This window comes from Triticum urartu, chromosome 6A (genome assembly GCF_056163025.1).
Source record: "Triticum urartu cultivar PI428250 chromosome 6A, HENAU_Tu73, whole genome shotgun sequence".
Lineage (NCBI taxonomy): Eukaryota > Viridiplantae > Streptophyta > Magnoliopsida > Poales > Poaceae > Triticum > Triticum urartu.
Window position 1 is genome coordinate 57,628,676 of NC_141878.1, and position 18,233 is coordinate 57,646,908.

The 18,233-nt window shown below is 45.5% G+C and overlaps 3 protein-coding genes across 4 annotated transcripts; 1 reads left to right on the forward strand and 2 right to left on the reverse strand.

Annotated features, from left to right (window-relative positions):
• The first annotated feature begins 3,056 nt into the window (after positions 1-3,056).
• On the forward strand, positions 3,057-7,034 carry SSE1 (shrunken seed protein (SSE1)). 2 transcript variants are annotated; one of them, XM_048681038.2, is made up of 8 exons: positions 3,057-3,351; positions 3,840-3,897; positions 5,218-5,431; positions 5,537-5,859; positions 5,970-6,238; positions 6,334-6,401; positions 6,491-6,552; positions 6,652-7,034. In XM_048681038.2, exons 1-8 carry the CDS (start codon positions 3,283-3,285, stop codon positions 6,711-6,713), a joined length of 1,125 nt encoding a protein of 374 aa, XP_048536995.2. In that variant the 5' UTR covers positions 3,057-3,282; the 3' UTR covers positions 6,714-7,034. The 2 variants fall into 2 exon arrangements, with proteins under 2 accessions (XP_048536995.2, XP_048536996.2); XM_048681039.2 differs by having other exon boundaries at positions 5,973-6,238.
• A 297-nt stretch (positions 7,035-7,331) lies between these two features.
• LOC125515542 (obscurin-like protein) lies at positions 7,332-11,445 on the reverse strand. Its single transcript, XM_048681037.2, has 5 exons — positions 9,716-11,445; positions 9,456-9,600; positions 8,484-8,631; positions 8,155-8,400; positions 7,332-7,788 (listed from the first exon to the last, which is right to left on the reverse strand). The coding sequence occupies exons 1-5, from the start codon at positions 11,322-11,324 to the stop codon at positions 7,525-7,527; spliced, it is 2,412 nt and encodes an 803-aa protein (XP_048536994.2). The 5' UTR covers positions 11,325-11,445; the 3' UTR covers positions 7,332-7,524.
• Positions 11,446-13,773: 2,328 nt separating this feature from the next.
• Positions 13,774-17,664, reverse strand: LOC125517623 (NADP-dependent D-sorbitol-6-phosphate dehydrogenase). The gene is made up of 6 exons (XM_048682832.2): positions 17,362-17,664; positions 16,971-17,065; positions 16,007-16,124; positions 15,777-15,909; positions 14,433-14,652; positions 13,774-14,307 (listed from the first exon to the last, which is right to left on the reverse strand). The coding sequence occupies exons 1-6, from the start codon at positions 17,501-17,503 to the stop codon at positions 14,077-14,079; spliced, it is 939 nt and encodes a 312-aa protein (XP_048538789.2). The 5' UTR covers positions 17,504-17,664; the 3' UTR covers positions 13,774-14,076.
• Positions 17,665-18,233: the final 569 nt, after the last annotated feature.

Consider the following 18,233-nt stretch of genomic DNA (forward strand, 5'->3'; position numbering starts at 1 on the left):
AGTTCAAAAATTGGAACGGTCAAAGAAAGAGTTCTTGGCTGTGTTGCAAGGTGTGAAATTGAGTAAGACTCAAAGCCCGACCACGGCAGAAGATAGAAAGAGAATGAGAGTCATTCCCTATGCCTCAGCCATAGGTTCTATAAAGTATACCATGCTGTGTACCAGATCTATTATGGGGGAGGGGCAGAATTGAGGCATCGGCGGTAGAGAAAACCAGGGACGGCCGGACCAGAGGGCCTAGCCGCCGACATGGAACACACAAGGAAGAAGCGATACGAAGATTGCGTGCGCATTAGGTTTCGGGTGAGGGCAGATACGGGAACAACAACGGCGAGGCCGGAGACGATGAACGCCCATGCGATCTGGAGAGACGGCTGCAGCCATCCCGACGGCGACGGCGGCAATCCGGACGGCGGCGATCTGAGGCGACAAGACGTTGGCGGCGATTCCAACGGCGACGGCAGCGATCCGAATGACGGCGAAGGCAGCGATCCGGGGCGGTGACGGCGGCGATCCGGAGGACGCTGGGCTGGTCGACAAGCTTCCGTGTGGCGGCGGCGCAGGAACCCTAGCGCGTGCGAGGGTACCGAGGAGAGGATGCTTGCGCGAGGAAAGGGAGGGGAGTGGTTTGTGTGTGCGGTGGTTTTTTTTGGCTGCATGAGTGGGCAGGGGCAGCAGAGACGAAAAAACCGACGAAAAAAAATTGTGGAGCAGGGGGGAAGCGCTGGGACGTGGGAGGTGGTCGGAGGGGCGTGTGCGGGACTCAATCGCGGGGTTTTCCTTATTTTTTCGCGACTGAGGGGATGGTGGGAGGAAGTACCAAAGAAGTATCAAAAAAGATCAGATGAGGTGGGACGAAAATAAAACTCAGAACGCGACCTACCAACTGAGGCATTAGGAACAGAGATAAGACATTAGGAGTAGAGATGTGCTAGATTTTTTTTTCCAAACAAAATGCGCTACGGCATCGGTGCACTAGATACATCGCCGACCAAGTCCGTCTCCGGTAGGTGGTGGAAATCCACTGGTTAGCAAATTCACATCATCACCCATTCACCCGCCAAAAAAAAGAACCATGTTATGGTCTCGTGGACCATGACCGGTCTCGCTGGCCCAGGAACGGCCCAGCCACCCGCGCGCCGTGCTTCGGCGGCCGCCGCGACCGTGGCACGTGGGGGCGACCACAGCCCAACAACCAGAGGCTGACCGACTCGAGAGACGACGTGTTTCTTTCGCCGGTGACTTGAGAAAAGCATGTGTTATCCTCTTCCCCATGAAAGAAGCCACGTGTTATTAATTACAGAGTAGGTAACTTCAACTTTCTTTTATGGAACTTCTCTTTAACTGTAGGAGGAGTATATATCAAAGGTTTGCCAACGCCAACCTGAATGCCAACGCCAAAGGTGGACCGTTGTCGCCGGGCCGTGAAAATGTGACTTTGACGAATGGAACACACACGCACACAAGTTCTAGAACGTCAAGCAGCCTACTACTCTCCATCCGCAAAAACAACTCCACAATGAGCGAAATAAAGCGGAGTAAATGTAAATGTAGATGTCAAAAAGAAAAGGAAAAACGCAAAGTAGATGTAAATTGCACTTCAAACCATAGATAGATAGATAGATCTAAAAGTACATATTGTACAACAAAATACAGACGCTCAACCGCAAAAAGGAAAAAAAAACAAATACGCATGCTGTTGTTTCTTCATGTAGCTGCACGACACGGACAAAGCGCTGGCGCCGGTCCCGCCGTTCCTAAATATAAGTTGTTTTAGAGATTGCAATATGCACTACATACAAAGTAAGATGAGTAAATCTACACTCTTAAACATGTCTATATACATTCAAATACACTTCGTATTGAAATATCTAAAAAGACTTATATTTAAAAACGAAGGAAGTATATGCTTTTCTGAGTTTTCGTAGGGTTTGTGTCCTGCTCAGGAAGATGAGGCGGTGACGGCTCTCTGAAGATGGAACAAGGTTCTTCGTTCTCCCCGCCTAGTCCTCGTCCCGGTTTGTATGGCGGACGTGTGGAGATTTGTATGGCGGATCTCACAGGATTCGGTCGGCGTTTGTCTTTGATGAATCCACGTGGATCCGGTCTTTGTTCGTATGTGTTTGTGTAGTCGTCGTTAGGTGACCTACGGATTTGGACATATTTTATTATTTCTGGTACTCGTTGTACTATCATGATTGTTGAAGAATAGATTGAAAGCTTTCCCACACACAAAAAAATACGCATGATACATCTAAAAATACGTATTGTAAAGTGAAATAATTCATCCAAAAATGTATTCACAAAAAGAAAATGCATTTAGAAATTAGATTCAGAAGTATGTCGATAGGTGAACAGCACAGAAAAAACAAACAAAGAATGGTGTGCATGATTTTTAATTTTTGATCAAAATGATCATGTTCTTTTTTGGCGAGAAGACTTCTCATCTATTCATCGATTATCAAGATAGTACAAAGAACATTAGAAATAAGATTTACATCCAGGTCCATAGACAACCTAATGACGACTACAAACACTAAAACAAGCCGAAGACGCTAAAACATCTCTTAAAAATGAACAAGAGCTTTATTACTCAATTGTGTAAGAACAAACACAGATAAATTCCACGCGACACATTCTAACTTTCCCATAAGAAAGTCCCTTGAAGACAGGGGCGGAGCCAAGGGGGACGAGCAGGGGCCTGCCCCCCCCCCCCCCCAATGATCGACAATTTTAATAGCAGCGATGAGTAATTACCAACGAGATTAGATCAATATATGTACTCGGCCTCCTCTATACTCGAATCCTACCTCCGCCACTGCTTGAAGATCCAATGGTAAACATGCATGCGTCTTTTGGGTCACATATGTATGGGTTCACACTTCATAAACAGGTACAAAAACTTTGAAAATTTTCAAAGTTTTGGAAGTCAGGTCCAACCAAGTTCAACGAAATTTCCTTTCCAAACAGGTCCAAAAAGAAGGATAAAAGAACGGCGAGACCCGCTGACCGGTTGGTCCCACCGTCCAGGCCCAGCCGAAGTATATAGCTCGCGAGACAGTGGTGGAGGGGGTGGAGTCCGAAACACCAAATAAATCCCCACCTGTCGCCGCGGCCGGCCACCGCGATTCACCGCCGCCGTCCGCCGGAGATCGGACGGCTGCCCCTGCCCCGACGCCGTCCCTCGCGAGCCAGTGCCGCCGCCTCGTCCTCATCGCCGTCGCCGCCTTCCTCTTCTTCCACCCCTAGCTTCTCCAGAGGCGGCCGAGTCGCCGAGTCGCCATGGAGGCCTACAAGGTCTGGGTGCGGAAGAACCGGGACCTCGTCCGCTCCCTCGAGTCCCTCGCCAACGTAACCTCGCACCCCCCCCCCCCCCCCCCCCTACCCCCGAGGAGCTCCTTCTCCTCCTTGTTCCGTTACGCGCGTCGCCTCCCGCGGTCTACGGGAGCTCCCGATCCCTAATCCGCGCGGGCCCCGTCGATTTGGGGTTTCAATCGTGTGATTTGGTGGATTCCTCGGGGCTCCTCGCCTGGGGTTTTGCGCGAATTCTTCTTCGGTAGACCACAGAAGGGGGTTAATTTCCCATTACTATTTTACGAATTTCCATGTTGGTTCTGCTCTGCTGCCATGTACTCCCTTCGTCCCAAAATAAGTGTCTTGACCTTAGTACAACTTATTTTGGGATGGAGGGAGTAATTTGGTTAGGATCATGAATTGCGGTAGCGATTTCTTAGCAGGATAGGTTGTCAATGGAACGAGTAGCTAGAAAGGCGATTTCTGCTTATGTTTGCTTCATTCTAGGAAACAAAAATGCTTATTTTTGCTTGAACGACTTGCAGGGGGTGACATGGATACTTCCTGAGCGCTTCGCTAACTCCGAGATTGCCCCGGAAGCAGGTACTGCTTCAATAGGAGTAACATTTAGTCACGTTTTTTTTTGTCTGAATCTTCTGTCATCGGTTGATATGTTTACTGTCTCTTGGTGTTTGTCCTTCGAGAAGTACCTAGTTGAAGTCTCATGGTGTTATATTTGCAAATGCGAGTGTTGAAATGTCTACTTTGTGTTAATCAGATAAAAAGATTAGGGTGTGCAGATAACAGTTAACGTAGTTAAGTCTGACCGGTGTCCCTTTATTCTTGTTGCATTAAACACGTATGCTGAATTCATGTGTGGATAGATGAAACCATGAGCCGTTTATAGTTCAGGAAAAGAATGTCATCATTATTTGTTTGGGGGGTTGAAATAATCTGTTTGCTGCACTTTGTACACTTTCTAGTTGAAAACTGTTAAATGTAGATACTAGATTAGCTTTTTGAGGTATCCCATTAAATATTATTCATCACTGCCCGCTCTTAATTTTTTTTGCACAATTAATATGCAACTGCCATAGGTGGCAATAGAGCCAAGTGATTAGGCCCAACTTAGAATTCTCCTTCCCTTTTCTGTCAGCACTTGCATGTCACTGTTGGCTATTTTTTTTTAAACTATTGTGCCATACTTGATAGGGTATATTATTAGAAGATACCCATATATATCCAATATTGTTGAATGTAATACACCTATGTTTTTGCTCATAACTCGAGATGACTGTCCTTGGCCGTATAAATCTTCCTATCAGTCAACCTTCTAAGTCGCGTTTGGCATTCAGTGGATTATCATAATCCCGTTTGCCCCACCAGCCTTTTCCTATTTTAGTGTTTGCTTGACCCGCTTTTTCCTACTTGTGTGGCTAATTTTCTGCAGCAGATTATAATATAAGCACAGCACAGCACAGTTCAACAACCACAAACTGAACCTAAAATGGTCTCATTATTTGTCGCTCATATTATGTAGTGAAACATGTATTTGCATCTGTGTAATGCCGAAGCACATTTTCTTGCCATTACCGAGTCTGGGATACTTACCTTTCAATTTTGTTTCTAATTTGGAAAAAAGGAAATAAATAAGCTTAGTTTGTTAGGTTGATAAAATCATTGCAAAGAAATTTATCCTACGAAGCAAATCATTTTGCTCTTTATATAAACATCTACTCCCTCTGTAAACTAATATAAGATCGTTTAGATCACTAAAGTAGTTATCTAAACGATCTTATATTAGTTTACAGAGGGAGTATATGCTAAGGTAGTAAGATGTATATTCTTGTTGTTCAAGAAGCTGTTTTGCGTGGTAAGAACTTGATTATCTGACATTAAGGTGGCATTGCTTCTTCTGAACAGTATATGCACTTCTGGGCATTGTAAGTTCTGTCAACCAGCATATAATTGAGACACCAACTGATGGTCACTCACTGGCCTCCAAGGAACAATCTATCCCATGGGCTCTTGTTGTATCCATACTCAAGGATGTGGAAGCAGTTGTTGAAGTTGCCGCCCAGCACTTTGTTGGAGATGATCGCAAATGGGGCTTCCTTGCTGTTACAGAAGCAGTGAAGTAAGATGATCGATTATGCATTGTTTTTCCTTGCTTGCATATCTGATATTGCCATGCATTTCTGGCTTTGTCTGGATGACTGATAACTGCTGTGCAACATTTCAGAGCATGTGTCAGGTTAGCCGCTTTCAGGGAGAATGGCTACAGGATGCTCCTACAAGGAGGGGAGGTGGAAAACGAAGAGGAGGATGTTCTTGAAGACAATCAGGGAGTCAAGACTAATGGAGTGCCAGTAATCTATCCGGTCAATGGACATTCCCAAAATGGCCATTGGATCACGTCTGATGGTCCGGATGGAAAACCTGGAATTATATCTAAGAGTCTGGAGGGAAGAGCAGTAGCTGCTTTAAACAGGTTTGGTCAGAATGCAAAGATGTTGTCAGATCCCACTTGGATGAGCAGGCTCCAACCTTCTCCTGTTCCTCCTGGTAACTTGTTTTTACTAAAACACTATTATGGTTCTCCATTGAGACATTTACCCATCATTTTTCTCAAGTGTTGTTAGTTTACTTATCAGATTGTATGTCCTTGTGCTCAGCAGTGATGGAGATTGAGAAGCCAACTTTCGCAACCATTTGGTCTTCTAAAGGTGTTTCTGGGCGCTTATTCATGTTAGGGGAGGCCGTCCACATATTCAGACCACTTGTATACGTCCTCTTGATTAGAAAGTTTGGCATCAAATCTTGGACCCCGTGGTTGGTCTCACTAGCTGTGGAGCTCGCAAGCCTTGGCATTCATTCGCATGCAACAGATCTGAATCATAGAGCTGGGAAAGTTCATCAGCTCTCGTCTGCTGAGAGGGATGAGGTGCGATGATTTCAGTTCTTTATTGTGTTATAGTTTGTTGGTTATGTTCTCTGGGTTGCTGACTTGGCTATTCTTCCGTCGTTCAATTCCATCAGTTGAAAAGGCGAAAAATGATGTGGGCACTTTATGTCATGAGAGATCCATTCTTTGCCAGCTACACCAGGTAATGAGCATTACACACTAACACGGTACTGTCTCAGCTCTTGATTTTACCCTTCCTATATGCCCTTGCTTACCCTCGAGTCCTAACAGGCGTCATCTTGAGAAGGCTGAGAAAGCACTTAGTCCGGTGCCGCTTATCGGTTTCATCACAGGTGTGTGAACTTTCCCCGTATCTACGATGCATCTCGTTCCCACAAAAACTTGCAGGGGAAGCATTTTGCAATATTCTTGACACGCTCGATTTATTGCAGGTAAACTCGTGGAACTATTGGAGGGAGCTCAGTCGCGGTATACATATACATCAGGGTCGTAGAGGAGGATTGGGATAGATTTGCCTGCTTCTGCTGGAGAGCTTCCTTGCTGATCTGCCATACTGGACTTTTGCTGGTTCCTGGATTTTGCTTTCAGTAGATGAGGATTTGAGCGAAACCCTGTCTTTGCTTTGCCATTTCGTAGCCAGATCTGGCATCGCTGTCTCGAGACCTTGGCTGATACGTTGCAGCCACATAACCTCACCCCTGGTGGCAGCTGGGAATGTAATTATACAGTACATCGGTCTAATGTCATGAATAGGCACGCAGCAATACCATCGTATTTACCAGAAATGAAAATCATAATAAGTTCGTTCCTTGAACTGTGAAGTTTCCGAATGCGACGTGATCTGGCATTTCTCTATCTATGCTATGCTACTATATTGTCAGTCTTTGATCATTGATTTTTATCCCCTCTAGAATACTCATATATTGAGAGAAGTAAAAGGGAAAGACCCCTCGTTTGCTCATTGATCACTACTGGAGATAACTGAATCTTCCTTCTGTTGGTGATGCATCTTGATAATGTGCTGTGTATCTCAACTTGATTTGTGTTCGGATTTAGCATGGATCATCCTTTGGCTGGAGATGTCCATGAAGCATTTCAGAGTCAAGCAACATGAATCATTAAATCTCTCATATTGTCATTGTAACACTTGTCTCAAACTGTTGAATCAGATAAGCAAATATGTACAGACATAATGACAAGATGAAAATGCAGTACTATACTTGCAACATGCATCTATCTCATTCTATTCTATGCACTGTTAATGTACAACATGATCAAGCTTGACAAGCATGAGCAAGATAGTGTTACAAGCGTGCAATAGTTCTGTTCAGGCTCAGCTCAACCCCACCCGCAGAACGAGCATTTTTCGCGTTATTGCGAGATTCACGAACATCAGCTTGTGAGCTTATGTAGGATAGGGACTGCAACCACGATACGAGCACAGGCTTCCGTACAACATCATCGGATTCCGCAACATGGGCGTGCATGTCATCGAGGAGCACATCCTGGCCTTCCTTTGGCAACGAGGTGACAAATTCCGCCAGCTCCTTGAGCAGATAAGAGAATGACTGCAGAAACAGGAGAAAAGAGTGTTGAGGGAATAAAATCTGCAGAGTCTCTACAGGTAGCAGTGCTGCATGCGTAGTAGGAAAATCATGGAATAATGTGATTTGGGCTATAAAACATCAATCTCCAATGGTCCAAGACTCATCTTTATAGCAACCAAGTCAGTGCATGAAAATACTCGACAGGGTTTCAAAGCTAATGATGATTGCAATGTCTCTGCTATTGGGAAAAAAGTTCCTTGTGTCCTCGCGGATTGATCAGCCATATTCTGAATGTCATAAAGGAGATAAGCACCACCAACCCGTATTTCAGAGGAGTTACTGCTCTACACACCATCAGAAAGTAATACCATTGTGATCTTAGCTTACCTGAATATCGGCAAGGAAGATGAGCCGCAGCAACAAGTCCAATATTTTCTTACAGGGCTCTGTGCTTTCTTCCCATGACCTCCATAATGATCTGTCCTGTATCATTGCAGTACTGCAAAGATCTTTAGCTTTCACAACAAGGCTATGGATACAAAAAAGAATGGCAGGGCTCTTTGCAGGAAGGTGCCGAACAAGTGCAGCAACTCCTGACGCTAATCCATCAAATGGAGTTACCCCAGGATAAGCCTATTATATGAGATAAGTAGAGAAATTAGTCAGTCGCCTAGTTAGGAACAAAATATATATGAAAAGGGTTTTGAATGAACTACCTCCAAAGATCTCCTAATATAATCAAAGGCAAGTTGCTCTTTCAAAGCCACTCGATCATCCTGATCAGTATCATTGCCAGATGACAGGAATGATACCATCACCGAGTGTACTGCACGTGTTATTTTTTCATTCGAGTGTTGTATGTATCTAACAAATTGCATTAAGGATGGCAATTTTGTATATCAAAATCAAGATAATCCAATGAGAAAAACAAAGAGAGAATTCCTTATTTGACACTAGATAAAAATGTACCTCCCTATTTGGCCCTGAAAAAAATATCCCTATTTGACGCTCGGACTACCCCCCCTCTCTCAATCCTAACCCCTAGCCTGTATGGCGGCAGCGGCAGATGTCTATTTATTTTTTCCTAATGTGATACTACCGTCAATTATTATGGTTACTAAAGATATTAAGGGCCCGTTTGGGACTGCTCCGCTCTAAAAAACAAGCCAAACGGGGTAACTCCATGATGTCCTGCTCTGAAAAAAACTAGAATCTGGGGATCAACTCCCTATTTTTTGTGAAGCTCATCAGGGGGTGCTTCAAAAACTCTAATTCAAAAGGTCCTCGTGGAGTTGGGGAAAATTAACCACCACTGTCACCAGTAAGTGGATACGCTTTTGTTTTATTTCCCCACGTCACCCAGCCAAATAGACCTTACCCACCAAATTTTCTCATTCTTGAAGCTGGAAGCCAAACAGGATAAACTGCTCTTTGGTGAAGCTGCCACTCCTAGGTGAATTTGCTCCAAAGTGGATTTGTGGAGTGGAGCAGTCCCAAAGAGGCCCTTAAGTGAGAATTGAAAAGAAAGTTTTACCCCAGGAAGAAATTTAGACCGAATGCCAAATAAGGATGATTTTTTTCAGGGCCAAATAGGGAAGCACATTTTTATGATTTTATCTAGTGTTAAATAAGGAATTCTATCAAAAATAAATAGTAAGACAAATAGTAGTGGTGTCTATAAAGGATACAAAAATATGACCGGAGATAATTTATCCCGAATTAGATGAGTTGGAATGAGGTTAATACAAGTAGGCATAACCCGCAGATAAAACAATATGCGTGACGTCTGGACCTCATCCGTGTAACAGATATATCTTGTTCCGGTTAGTAAATCTACAATATACCAAAGTTCCATTTTAATCAACAGTTGCAAGCACATCCAAGCAAACACATGAGAAGTTTTAATCATAATGGCACAAGGAGATTAGGAGAGTGGCATTAAAATAACCTGGTTTGGTTGTCAATTCAGCACATGAAGGCATTGACTCAACGAATAAAGCACTGGCTGCCGCATTATCCTGATTGACAACAACAGCACGCCGGATTGCTTCAGTGTACTCAGGAAGACGCAAACGTCTCAGATGTTCCACACAAGAGAATTCCACCAAGATCCTAACAGCAACCTCTGGCTGGAACCCCCCTGAGGAGTTTGCATCCAACCTGTGTTTCGCAACCTCTGCCGCAAAGCTTACAATCATAAAAAATGCCGCCTCAGCGATCTTATCAATCTCAGCAAGCAAACCATTCCGTTTCGCCTGGTGCAGCAACACTGCTGCACGAAGATGATGATACAACTCTTGCGCATATTCACATACACGAGTTTCCACATAATCTTTAGTCTTCTCATCAGCAAATGAATACTGATTGCACAGAACCCCAGTCACTGGCCCTGCTTCTTTGAAAAGGACACTATCCTGGTGCTGCATGACCTGATTCTTTGCAAGCTCAGCTGAATTTTCATCTGGACTCTTAACTGAGATCCTAAGCAGGCGCGGAAGAGGAAGGAGCTCCTCCAGCAGTGCCATAAGAACACACCGTAACACTGAATCATTAGATGCTACCGGCCCACACTGTGTCAAACCTAATGCAACACACTGAAGAAGGACACGGCGCTGATCATCGTCAGGCCTCCCTTCTACAGCTGCCCTCCGAGCTGCAAAACGAATGGTCCGTTCAGGAGCCTCCTTCAACCTTGGAGCAAAGTCCAACCGATGTCTCACCGAAGCAACCCTCAATGCCCGTAGTCCACCGCAAGCCGCCATCACCGCCGGAAACAGCACATAACCCTCACTCTCACACTTCTCCGGCGAAATTACCTCGAACAGAACCTGAACCTTGCGCATCCTCCTCGACTCGACGAACCCCGACACCAGCCAATCCACCAGCTTAAGCACCCTGACAGCAACACCTACATCCCCGATCCTGCCGCAAATCCTAACCAGGGACACAAGGATCCTCCCAAAGTGCAGCTCATCTGCACATGCCAGGGCATGGCCAATCCCAGCAAGCGCAAGGTGGTCAATACCATCGCTGGTCTCACTGGTCTGCTCCATATTCTCTAGAATGCGACTCACAGCCACAACGGGGTCGTCGCCGCCGTGGTCACTCCCGAGATTCCCCGTGCTGGGGCTCCCTGAGCTGCCATTGCTGGTGGAATTCTTGGAGGTCTTGGCGGTGGCGAGCGCGCCCAGGAGGAGGAGCCGAGGGGCGAGGGGGAGGGAGGCAAAGGGGAGCGAATAGTTGGGGAGGAGACGCGGGCAGGTGGCGAGCAGCGGGGAGACGAGGCGGGGGTGGAGCGGGAGGAGCGGCAGGAGCAGCTCGAGGTGCGCGGAGCTGAGACGGAGCGAGCGGCGGTGGAGGTGGAGGGTCTCGAGGGCGGCGAGGGCGGCCGCGGGGGAGGGAGCGGCGCTGCGGAGGTGCGACCACGCGGAGAGGATGGCGGCGGGGGTGGGAGGCGGGGGCGCCGGCGCGGGGGGCGCGAAGGTGGCGGACTCGAGGAGGTCGGCGAGGGGCGTGCCGGCGGGGGCCGGCGGCGGGAGACTGGCCGGCGGCGACATGGCCGGGGTTCGGATTGGAATCGGAACTGACGCGACGATGACGACGCCGCCGCTCCTCAGACTTGAGAGGACTCCAGAGAAAGGCAACGGAGCGGCTAGCGCCTAGCAGACGGGCGTATTCTGACCAAACAAATGCGCCCGCTTGCATTTCATATCTTCGTGTATAAATTTCGGCCAAATTTTGAACTCCATATCTGGATAATTTTTATTTCGAAATTTTCATATTTGGATTAGAAAATAAAACTTAGCGGTGGCAGATTTTATTGATCATGTTTGGTGCCACAGCTCACAAAACTTGGCTATCTTTAGGTTGCATGGATTTTATTGGATTTGGCACATTCGGGTTATTGGATTTGAAATTACAAAAAAATAAGGACGCCGATAACTGCCACACGTGTGGGCGTTAAGCAATCTGCCCATACGTTCTGTGTGGTGCCTAAGAGGATCAGCCCATACGTTTGTGTGTGTGGGCAAAAGAATTAGCGCCCACGCGCCTCTTTTTTTCGCTCCCGGTCCCTCTTACACGCGTGCGTGTGGGCGAAATAAATAACGCCCACACGCCCGGTACGTTAGGCCTCGTACCTCATGCTCCCGCACGCCCCACGTGACACTTTACCGCGCGCCTCGCAGTTGCCATGGGCCGGACCCTCGTCCATGTTCGTTTAAGTGCAGTTGCCATGTCGCTGAACTACGGTTGCCATGTCGGACAACTATAGTTGCCATGTTTGCTCAACTGCAGTTGCCATCTCAAGTCAAAGTTCCAGATTGCCATTTTTTGGACAACTACAGCTGTTGCCATGTGTGGCCTGGTCTACTGCAGTTGTCATGATTTCAAAATTTTAGAAGTTGCCACCTACTAACACTAGGCAGTTGCCATGTAGCGCTACAAAAAAAGGCATGGCAAAAAATATGTTCGGGTAAAAGAGAGAGTTGTCATGTGCTTACAAGCACGCTAGGGCAGTTGCCATTTAAAAAGAAAAGAGTTGCCATCTGCTTACGTGCACGCTAGGGCAGTTTGCCATGTACCATGCAAAACATATGGCAACTGACATGTTCGGGTAAAAAAAAGAGTTGCCATCTGCTTGCAATCATACTAGGGCAGTTGCCATGTACACTGCAAAACGCATGGCAACTGGCAGCTTGGGTGTGGGAAAGGAGGCGGGTGTGTGGGCGAGATGGCAAACGCCCACACACCAGCCCTTGCGCGTGATTGAAAAACTGGTGTGTGGGCGAACTGCTAAACGCCCACACACCGGCCCCTCGCGAGTTGTTCTATGTGTTGGCGACCTCTCTCACACACCACACACGCGAGTTGTCTTATGTGGCATACAAAATCAGCTAATTTGTGCCAAGATTCGTGCAAAAGTTACTGGACGGTGATGGAGACGTGTGGACAAGTTGGCTAACGCCCACACGTGTAGACGTTTACATTTTCGAAAAATAATCCAAAATCCCTGACAGGAAAAAGAATCTATATGATTGGTGATTGATGTAAAAACCCTGGTTGCATGGGTCAATGACTAGGGCGGGGCCCCGCCCCGATCCGTGTTCCTCGTAATGTGGTGCCTATCCAACAATATTCCCCCGTGCCTGCCTTCTTTTCGCTCGTAAAAGTCCAAAAACTAATTTAAAACACCTGGTCCTTCATCCCCTTTCATTACCGGAGATCAAGGAAATAGAAACTGGCCGTTCAACACCTTTCCCTCCCTGCAAATATCGAATTGGGCACCTAAGAGAATCCAAAAACTTCAAAAGTGTAAGTCTCGTAAGTCACTATAGGTGCATTAATCTCGCTTAAAAGAAGTGTAAATCATGTAAGCCACTATAGGTGCATTAAGATAACTTTGGCCGGAAGTTACAAATTTGTCCAAACTTCCAGATGGCTTCGGTGCAATTTTCTCTTTTATAGTTAGTCAACCATGGCCAACACATTTTATGTCTGGTATCTTTAAATTGGAGTTATTTGTTGATGGTGGTGAGTTCAGTCCCCACTCCACCCCAATATTCCTCGCCCATCTAGAACCCACCAGACTCCTTCAATTTGAACAGAAAAAAATAATCATATTCTTGCCATGGTGCTCCCATGCAGTTACATTGATTATCTTATTGCAGTGTTGGACGTGTATTGGTTGTTACAGTCGAATATTAATGAATCATTTTTGTGGTTCCATAGCAACACAGGGATGTTATGCTAGTTATAACAAAACGACTGCTCATGCAATTTTTCCTGTATTTTTGGGATCTTTTTTGCCCTTGCACTCCTGTCAAGTCTGTTTACCTTATTCTATTCATTTGATTCATAGAGATTCTATAGAATAGTTTGATTTTTTGCGACAAGTGTTTTTGGTTTGTTGCCAGATTTTTTTCCTTAGCCGTATAACTTATTTGTTGCATACTCGGCAAAAACTTGCCCCCAAGGTGTAACATTTGCCCGGACTAAATTGTTGAATGAAGCTCAACCAGACATGCTGTGTTTTCACTTTCCAGGCAATGAAAGAGTTCAACTAAATACAGAGGATTAAGTTGTGTGACCAATAATTTGGTAGGACTGATTTGTTGAATGGAGTTCAACCTTGTATGGTTGTCCTGAAGATACTGGGAGAATGAACCGGGCATGGCTCAGCACGAATGGAATGGTAACCTGGTAAATTGTGCTGCAAATATATCATCTATAACTCAAAGTTCATTTACGCTAATGACAAGCTCCCATATTATTGGTTGTACTGTCAGGGAAGCAAATCATGCAGTGGAATCAAGCGTAGAGATTGATGCCCCAGAACTTGGCCGGCTGGTTGGTGCGGTAGTTGCGATCGAGGGCCTTGATCTTCTCCATGTCCTCGATGGAGATGTCGAAGTCGAAGACGGCAAAGTTCTCCTCCAGCCTCTCTACCTTGGAGGTCTTGGGGATGACCACCGTGTTCCTCTGGAGGCCCCACCGGAGGACCAGCTGCGCCGGCGTCTTGCCGTATTTCTCAGCCAGGGACTGCAAGCACCGATACAGCAAACTGAGGTTGAGAAACTATCACAAAACCAGGCTTGCGGAGGTGTTCTTTTTCTAAATGCTGGAATGGAATGTGATGTCACATTGTCACGATTTGTGATACTGACCTTGATGACAGGATCGTCGAGGCATGAGACCGAGCCGAACCATTCGGTATTGGCAGTGGAGCCGCCCAGGGGTGTGTGTGCGGTGACAGAGATTCCATGCTTCTGGCAGAACTTCACAAGAGAGTCGCGCTGGAAGTAAGGGTGTGTCTCGATTTGGTTCACCGCGGGCTTTATCTTAGCGTAGGCCAAGCAGTCTCTGGTGAGGAATATGTCGTAGTTGCTGCATGAGTAATTCAAGGGTTAGATTTGAGACATAGAAATTCTCCTCCAGCATGAGAAGTAGCCATGAAATCTCAAATCGTGACGGAAGTGCGACACAACATAATGGAACTACGGAGATGCAGGGATTTATTACAGTTCGATTCTGGTTAGTCTGAATAAGCACAGCTCAAGTAGTGAAGTTCAAAATTGGAACTTGGGAGTGCTACAACCAGAGCAGTCTAGATTCTGACACTATTGTAGAGACTGTTAACTTGCAGCTAGTTAGAGATCACACAATGTCATAGAGAGCATGAAGAATTATCATTCTAACGGTAATGCACAAGTTTACAGCTCGAATGGTTCAGGGGATGCAGTTACTATTTGTTACTAAGGGTGATGAGTGCAAGCATAATAAGATTCGCTTTGCAAAGTACAAACATTGAAACGCATCCATCCTTGTTCTGTGCACCCGGTGGGTGCCATTCTGCTACTCATTTGGATAGTGCAGTACTGCTAACTAAAGGGTCTTTGCTTGGATAATATGCAAGGTATAACTCAAATGGAAGCTATTTAAATCTTTAAATATGTTAGACTGCATAAATTTGAAAGTGACCTAGAGGCAATAGCATACTGTACAATTGTACAATGGAAGCAAGAAGCCAAGAACAACTAAGCACAAATTTACATAGTATACAATCAACAAAGTCAATTTATAACAATTCAGGTTCAGCAGGACTTGAAAGGATTGCAGAATAAGATCTCACACTCTTTATTTAGAAAGAAAAGATGGAGATAAACTCTGGGCAACAAGGCCAGCAACTATTTGCACAGCAACCAGTAAGCCAATAAATGGAAATATCCAGAAGGACTAAATCATTCTAAATACACAGCAGCCAAGAGATATAGATCAAACAAATTATGTACTAATAAATTAATGGAACAAGCTGAACAGTTGTAATTCTAAGTAAACTGAACTGTGGCCATGACTAGGATAAATGGGGACAACATCAACTAACTGACCCAAGTGACGCATCATAATATCTACACAGGTTAAATGAGTCAAGACCAAATGCCTCAATAATTCAAATAGAGTTATAGACCAAGGAAAGACCACATAACCAATGGTTATATGATGTACTTTACCTAATTCCGATGCTACGAACAAGTCCCATGGAAACAAGATCTTCCATTGCATGCCACGTTGTCTCCAATGTGATAGTGGTATCGATATCAAGCACACCATCATCACCAAGAGCACTGCCAGTTGTGCCAACTCCTGTACACAATTAAAATGAAGATACTCAATTATGTTAGATTGAATGGCATAAAGTGTTCTTTATCCATGTTAGGTAGGATAAAGACAAGGATCATACCAGTATGCTTAGTAGCTACAGGGAAGTGAATAAGGTAGAGATCTAGATAATCCAATCGCAGCTTCTTCAGGCTATCCTTGCAGGCTTCGACCACATGACCGTGATCTGAGTTCCACAACTAGAATCACAACAGACATGGAGCTTTGAGTAACACAATATATGTTGGAGAAAGAAGGTTGCAACATCATTTGAGTGCTTTTCTTATGTTGAGAGTGAAATGGGGTGTAAACAAAAATACTTGGTAGTGCAACCCCATAACAACTGTAAATTAGGAAATGCAATAATTGATGAATTAATCTGAAATTCAAGTGCTCATATTTGAATGTCAGTGTCGACAAACAACTGTTGATTCATTGGTGTGTGAAGCCATAAAAAGATAACCATGGTGGACAAAAGATTGCTACAAGCCAGCCTTGCTGCTTTCTAAGTCTAGGAGACTAGTTTCACAATCTGCCAAGTTAGTCAAAACAATAGATGGTACTTAAGATTCCAGTACACTATACTCGCAATTCAGTGCATAACTACACAGCCTTTCTCCATCTGAGTCACAAGTGCACCTTCAAGCGTTTTCAGCATTTTTTAACCAGTACTAAATAGGTTTGTCATCAGAAAGACCTGATATACCGACAAGGTGTCGCCTAGCGCTATCTGATGAAGCACATTTTCTCCAATTGCTAGATCAACCATATGATTTCACTATGTCTTTGTTTTGAATGCCACATCCAGCCATACACCATCATAGGCGGGTTTAACCATATATGTCTTGAAATTCTATGTTATCGCATACTTCTCTATACAGAACCTCATCTCATGAGCTCATAGGACACAATTGTTAATAGGCTCAGGTCCTAGCACAAAGGGGTAGTAGGCGTGTCGTATCCAACACAAAGAGAACATCGGTATATTCTTATTCCAATACCCTTTTCTGCAACCAAGCATCGAAAAATAATTGATTAATAGTAACCTTGGTTGTGATGAAAAGATCCTCTCTCTTGACAAGCCCAGTTTCGAACGCCTCTGCGAGCGCATCGCCAACTTCAGCCTCGTTTTTGTAGTCAGCTGCAGCACCAGACAGCAATCCCAGACGGTTAGCACATCATCGCAGGCGAAATCTCCCGAAAAACAAACACTGTAAATTAAGATCTAGTACTACTACTGAATAAAAGTAATGCAAAACTTCTTCAGCACTTGCAAATCTACTGCTTGAAGCCATCACGAACTCTGACACTTGGTTTTACCAATGTGGGATTCCCCAGCCACGCACGCAAGCGTCCTAGATGAGACGGTACGAGATTCATGGGGGTCGGGGATGGATGGCGCAGACAGACGTGAAGAGGGGGGGAGGGAGGGCGTACCGGCGCAGTCGAAGTGGCGGTAGCCGGCGCGGAGGGCGGAGTGGATGAGGCCGCGGACGGCGCCGGAGTCCATCCGCCAGACGCCGAGCCCCACGGCCGGCATCTCGTGGCCGCTGCTCAGCTTTGTCGCCGTCGCCGCCATCCCTCGCCGGTAGGTCGCCGGGGCTCGTCGGAGTCGGGGATGAGATAAGAAGAAGAGCGACGAGGAGGAGGAAACGCAGTACTACACTACAGTCGACTCAGCACCCCCTTCCCCTACTGCGGCATCTCCAGTCTAGGGGGGGGGAAGAAAGATTCCGTTGGACTCTGGCGAGTGAAGTGGTGGTGGAAAGATGAACACGTGGGTTTTACGGAGCAGTTTGTCTAATTCACGTGCTCGATGATACTCCGAATTGCTAATAAGAGCATCTCTCCCGCAGATCCGCCTTCCACTAAAATAACAGCCGTTTGTACGGCAAGATAATAACCCATATTGCGCAGAATTACGCATGATTTGTGCTTTTGACATTGCTTCTTTGGATTTGATTGCCGGGTTCTCTCAATCATATCAATGTATTGCAGAGATTACATGTTTTTTACTCGGCTTGCTAGTGGAGAATCTCCGGCTTGCAACTGCATCATCAATAGACATGACTATACCATGGGTTGTTATCTTGTCTTCAGTATTTATCCTTTATAATCAACATTTGCGGAGACCATCAGTCAGCCAAAAAGCAAGAAGCACATTTTCTTTTTGCCAAAGCAAAAGAAGCATGCCACAAGGATATTGAGAGGGCATTTGGTGCGTTGCAAGCTCAGCGTGCCATTCGAGGTCCTGATAAAAAATCTCTCTCAAATATCATGGCTGCATGTGTAATTCTGCACAACATGAT

Coding starts and splice junctions, on each gene's coding strand:
- LOC125517623 (XM_048682832.2), bottom strand. CDS start 17,503: ATGGCGGCGACGGCGACAAAGCTGAGCAGCGGCCACGAGATGCCGGCC. Junction 17,066..17,361: donor CCGCCACTTCGACTGCGCCG/GTACGCCCTCCC, acceptor CTGGTGCTGCAG/CTGACTACAAAAACGAGGCT. Junction 14,653..15,776: donor GTTCGTAGCATCGGAATTAG/GTAAAGTACATC, acceptor TTACTCATGCAG/CAACTACGACATATTCCTCA.
- SSE1 (XM_048681038.2), top strand. CDS start 3,283: ATGGAGGCCTACAAGGTCTGGGTGCGGAAGAACCGGGACCTCGTCCGC. Junction 3,352..3,839: donor CCCTCGAGTCCCTCGCCAAC/GTAACCTCGCAC, acceptor AACGACTTGCAG/GGGGTGACATGGATACTTCC. Junction 3,898..5,217: donor CGAGATTGCCCCGGAAGCAG/GTACTGCTTCAA, acceptor TCTTCTGAACAG/TATATGCACTTCTGGGCATT.
- LOC125515542 (XM_048681037.2), bottom strand. CDS start 11,324: ATGTCGCCGCCGGCCAGTCTCCCGCCGCCGGCCCCCGCCGGCACGCCC. Junction 8,401..8,483: donor ATATTAGGAGATCTTTGGAG/GTAGTTCATTCA, acceptor CTCATATAATAG/GCTTATCCTGGGGTAACTCC. Junction 7,789..8,154: donor TCTTCCTTGCCGATATTCAG/GTAAGCTAAGAT, acceptor CTGTTTCTGCAG/TCATTCTCTTATCTGCTCAA.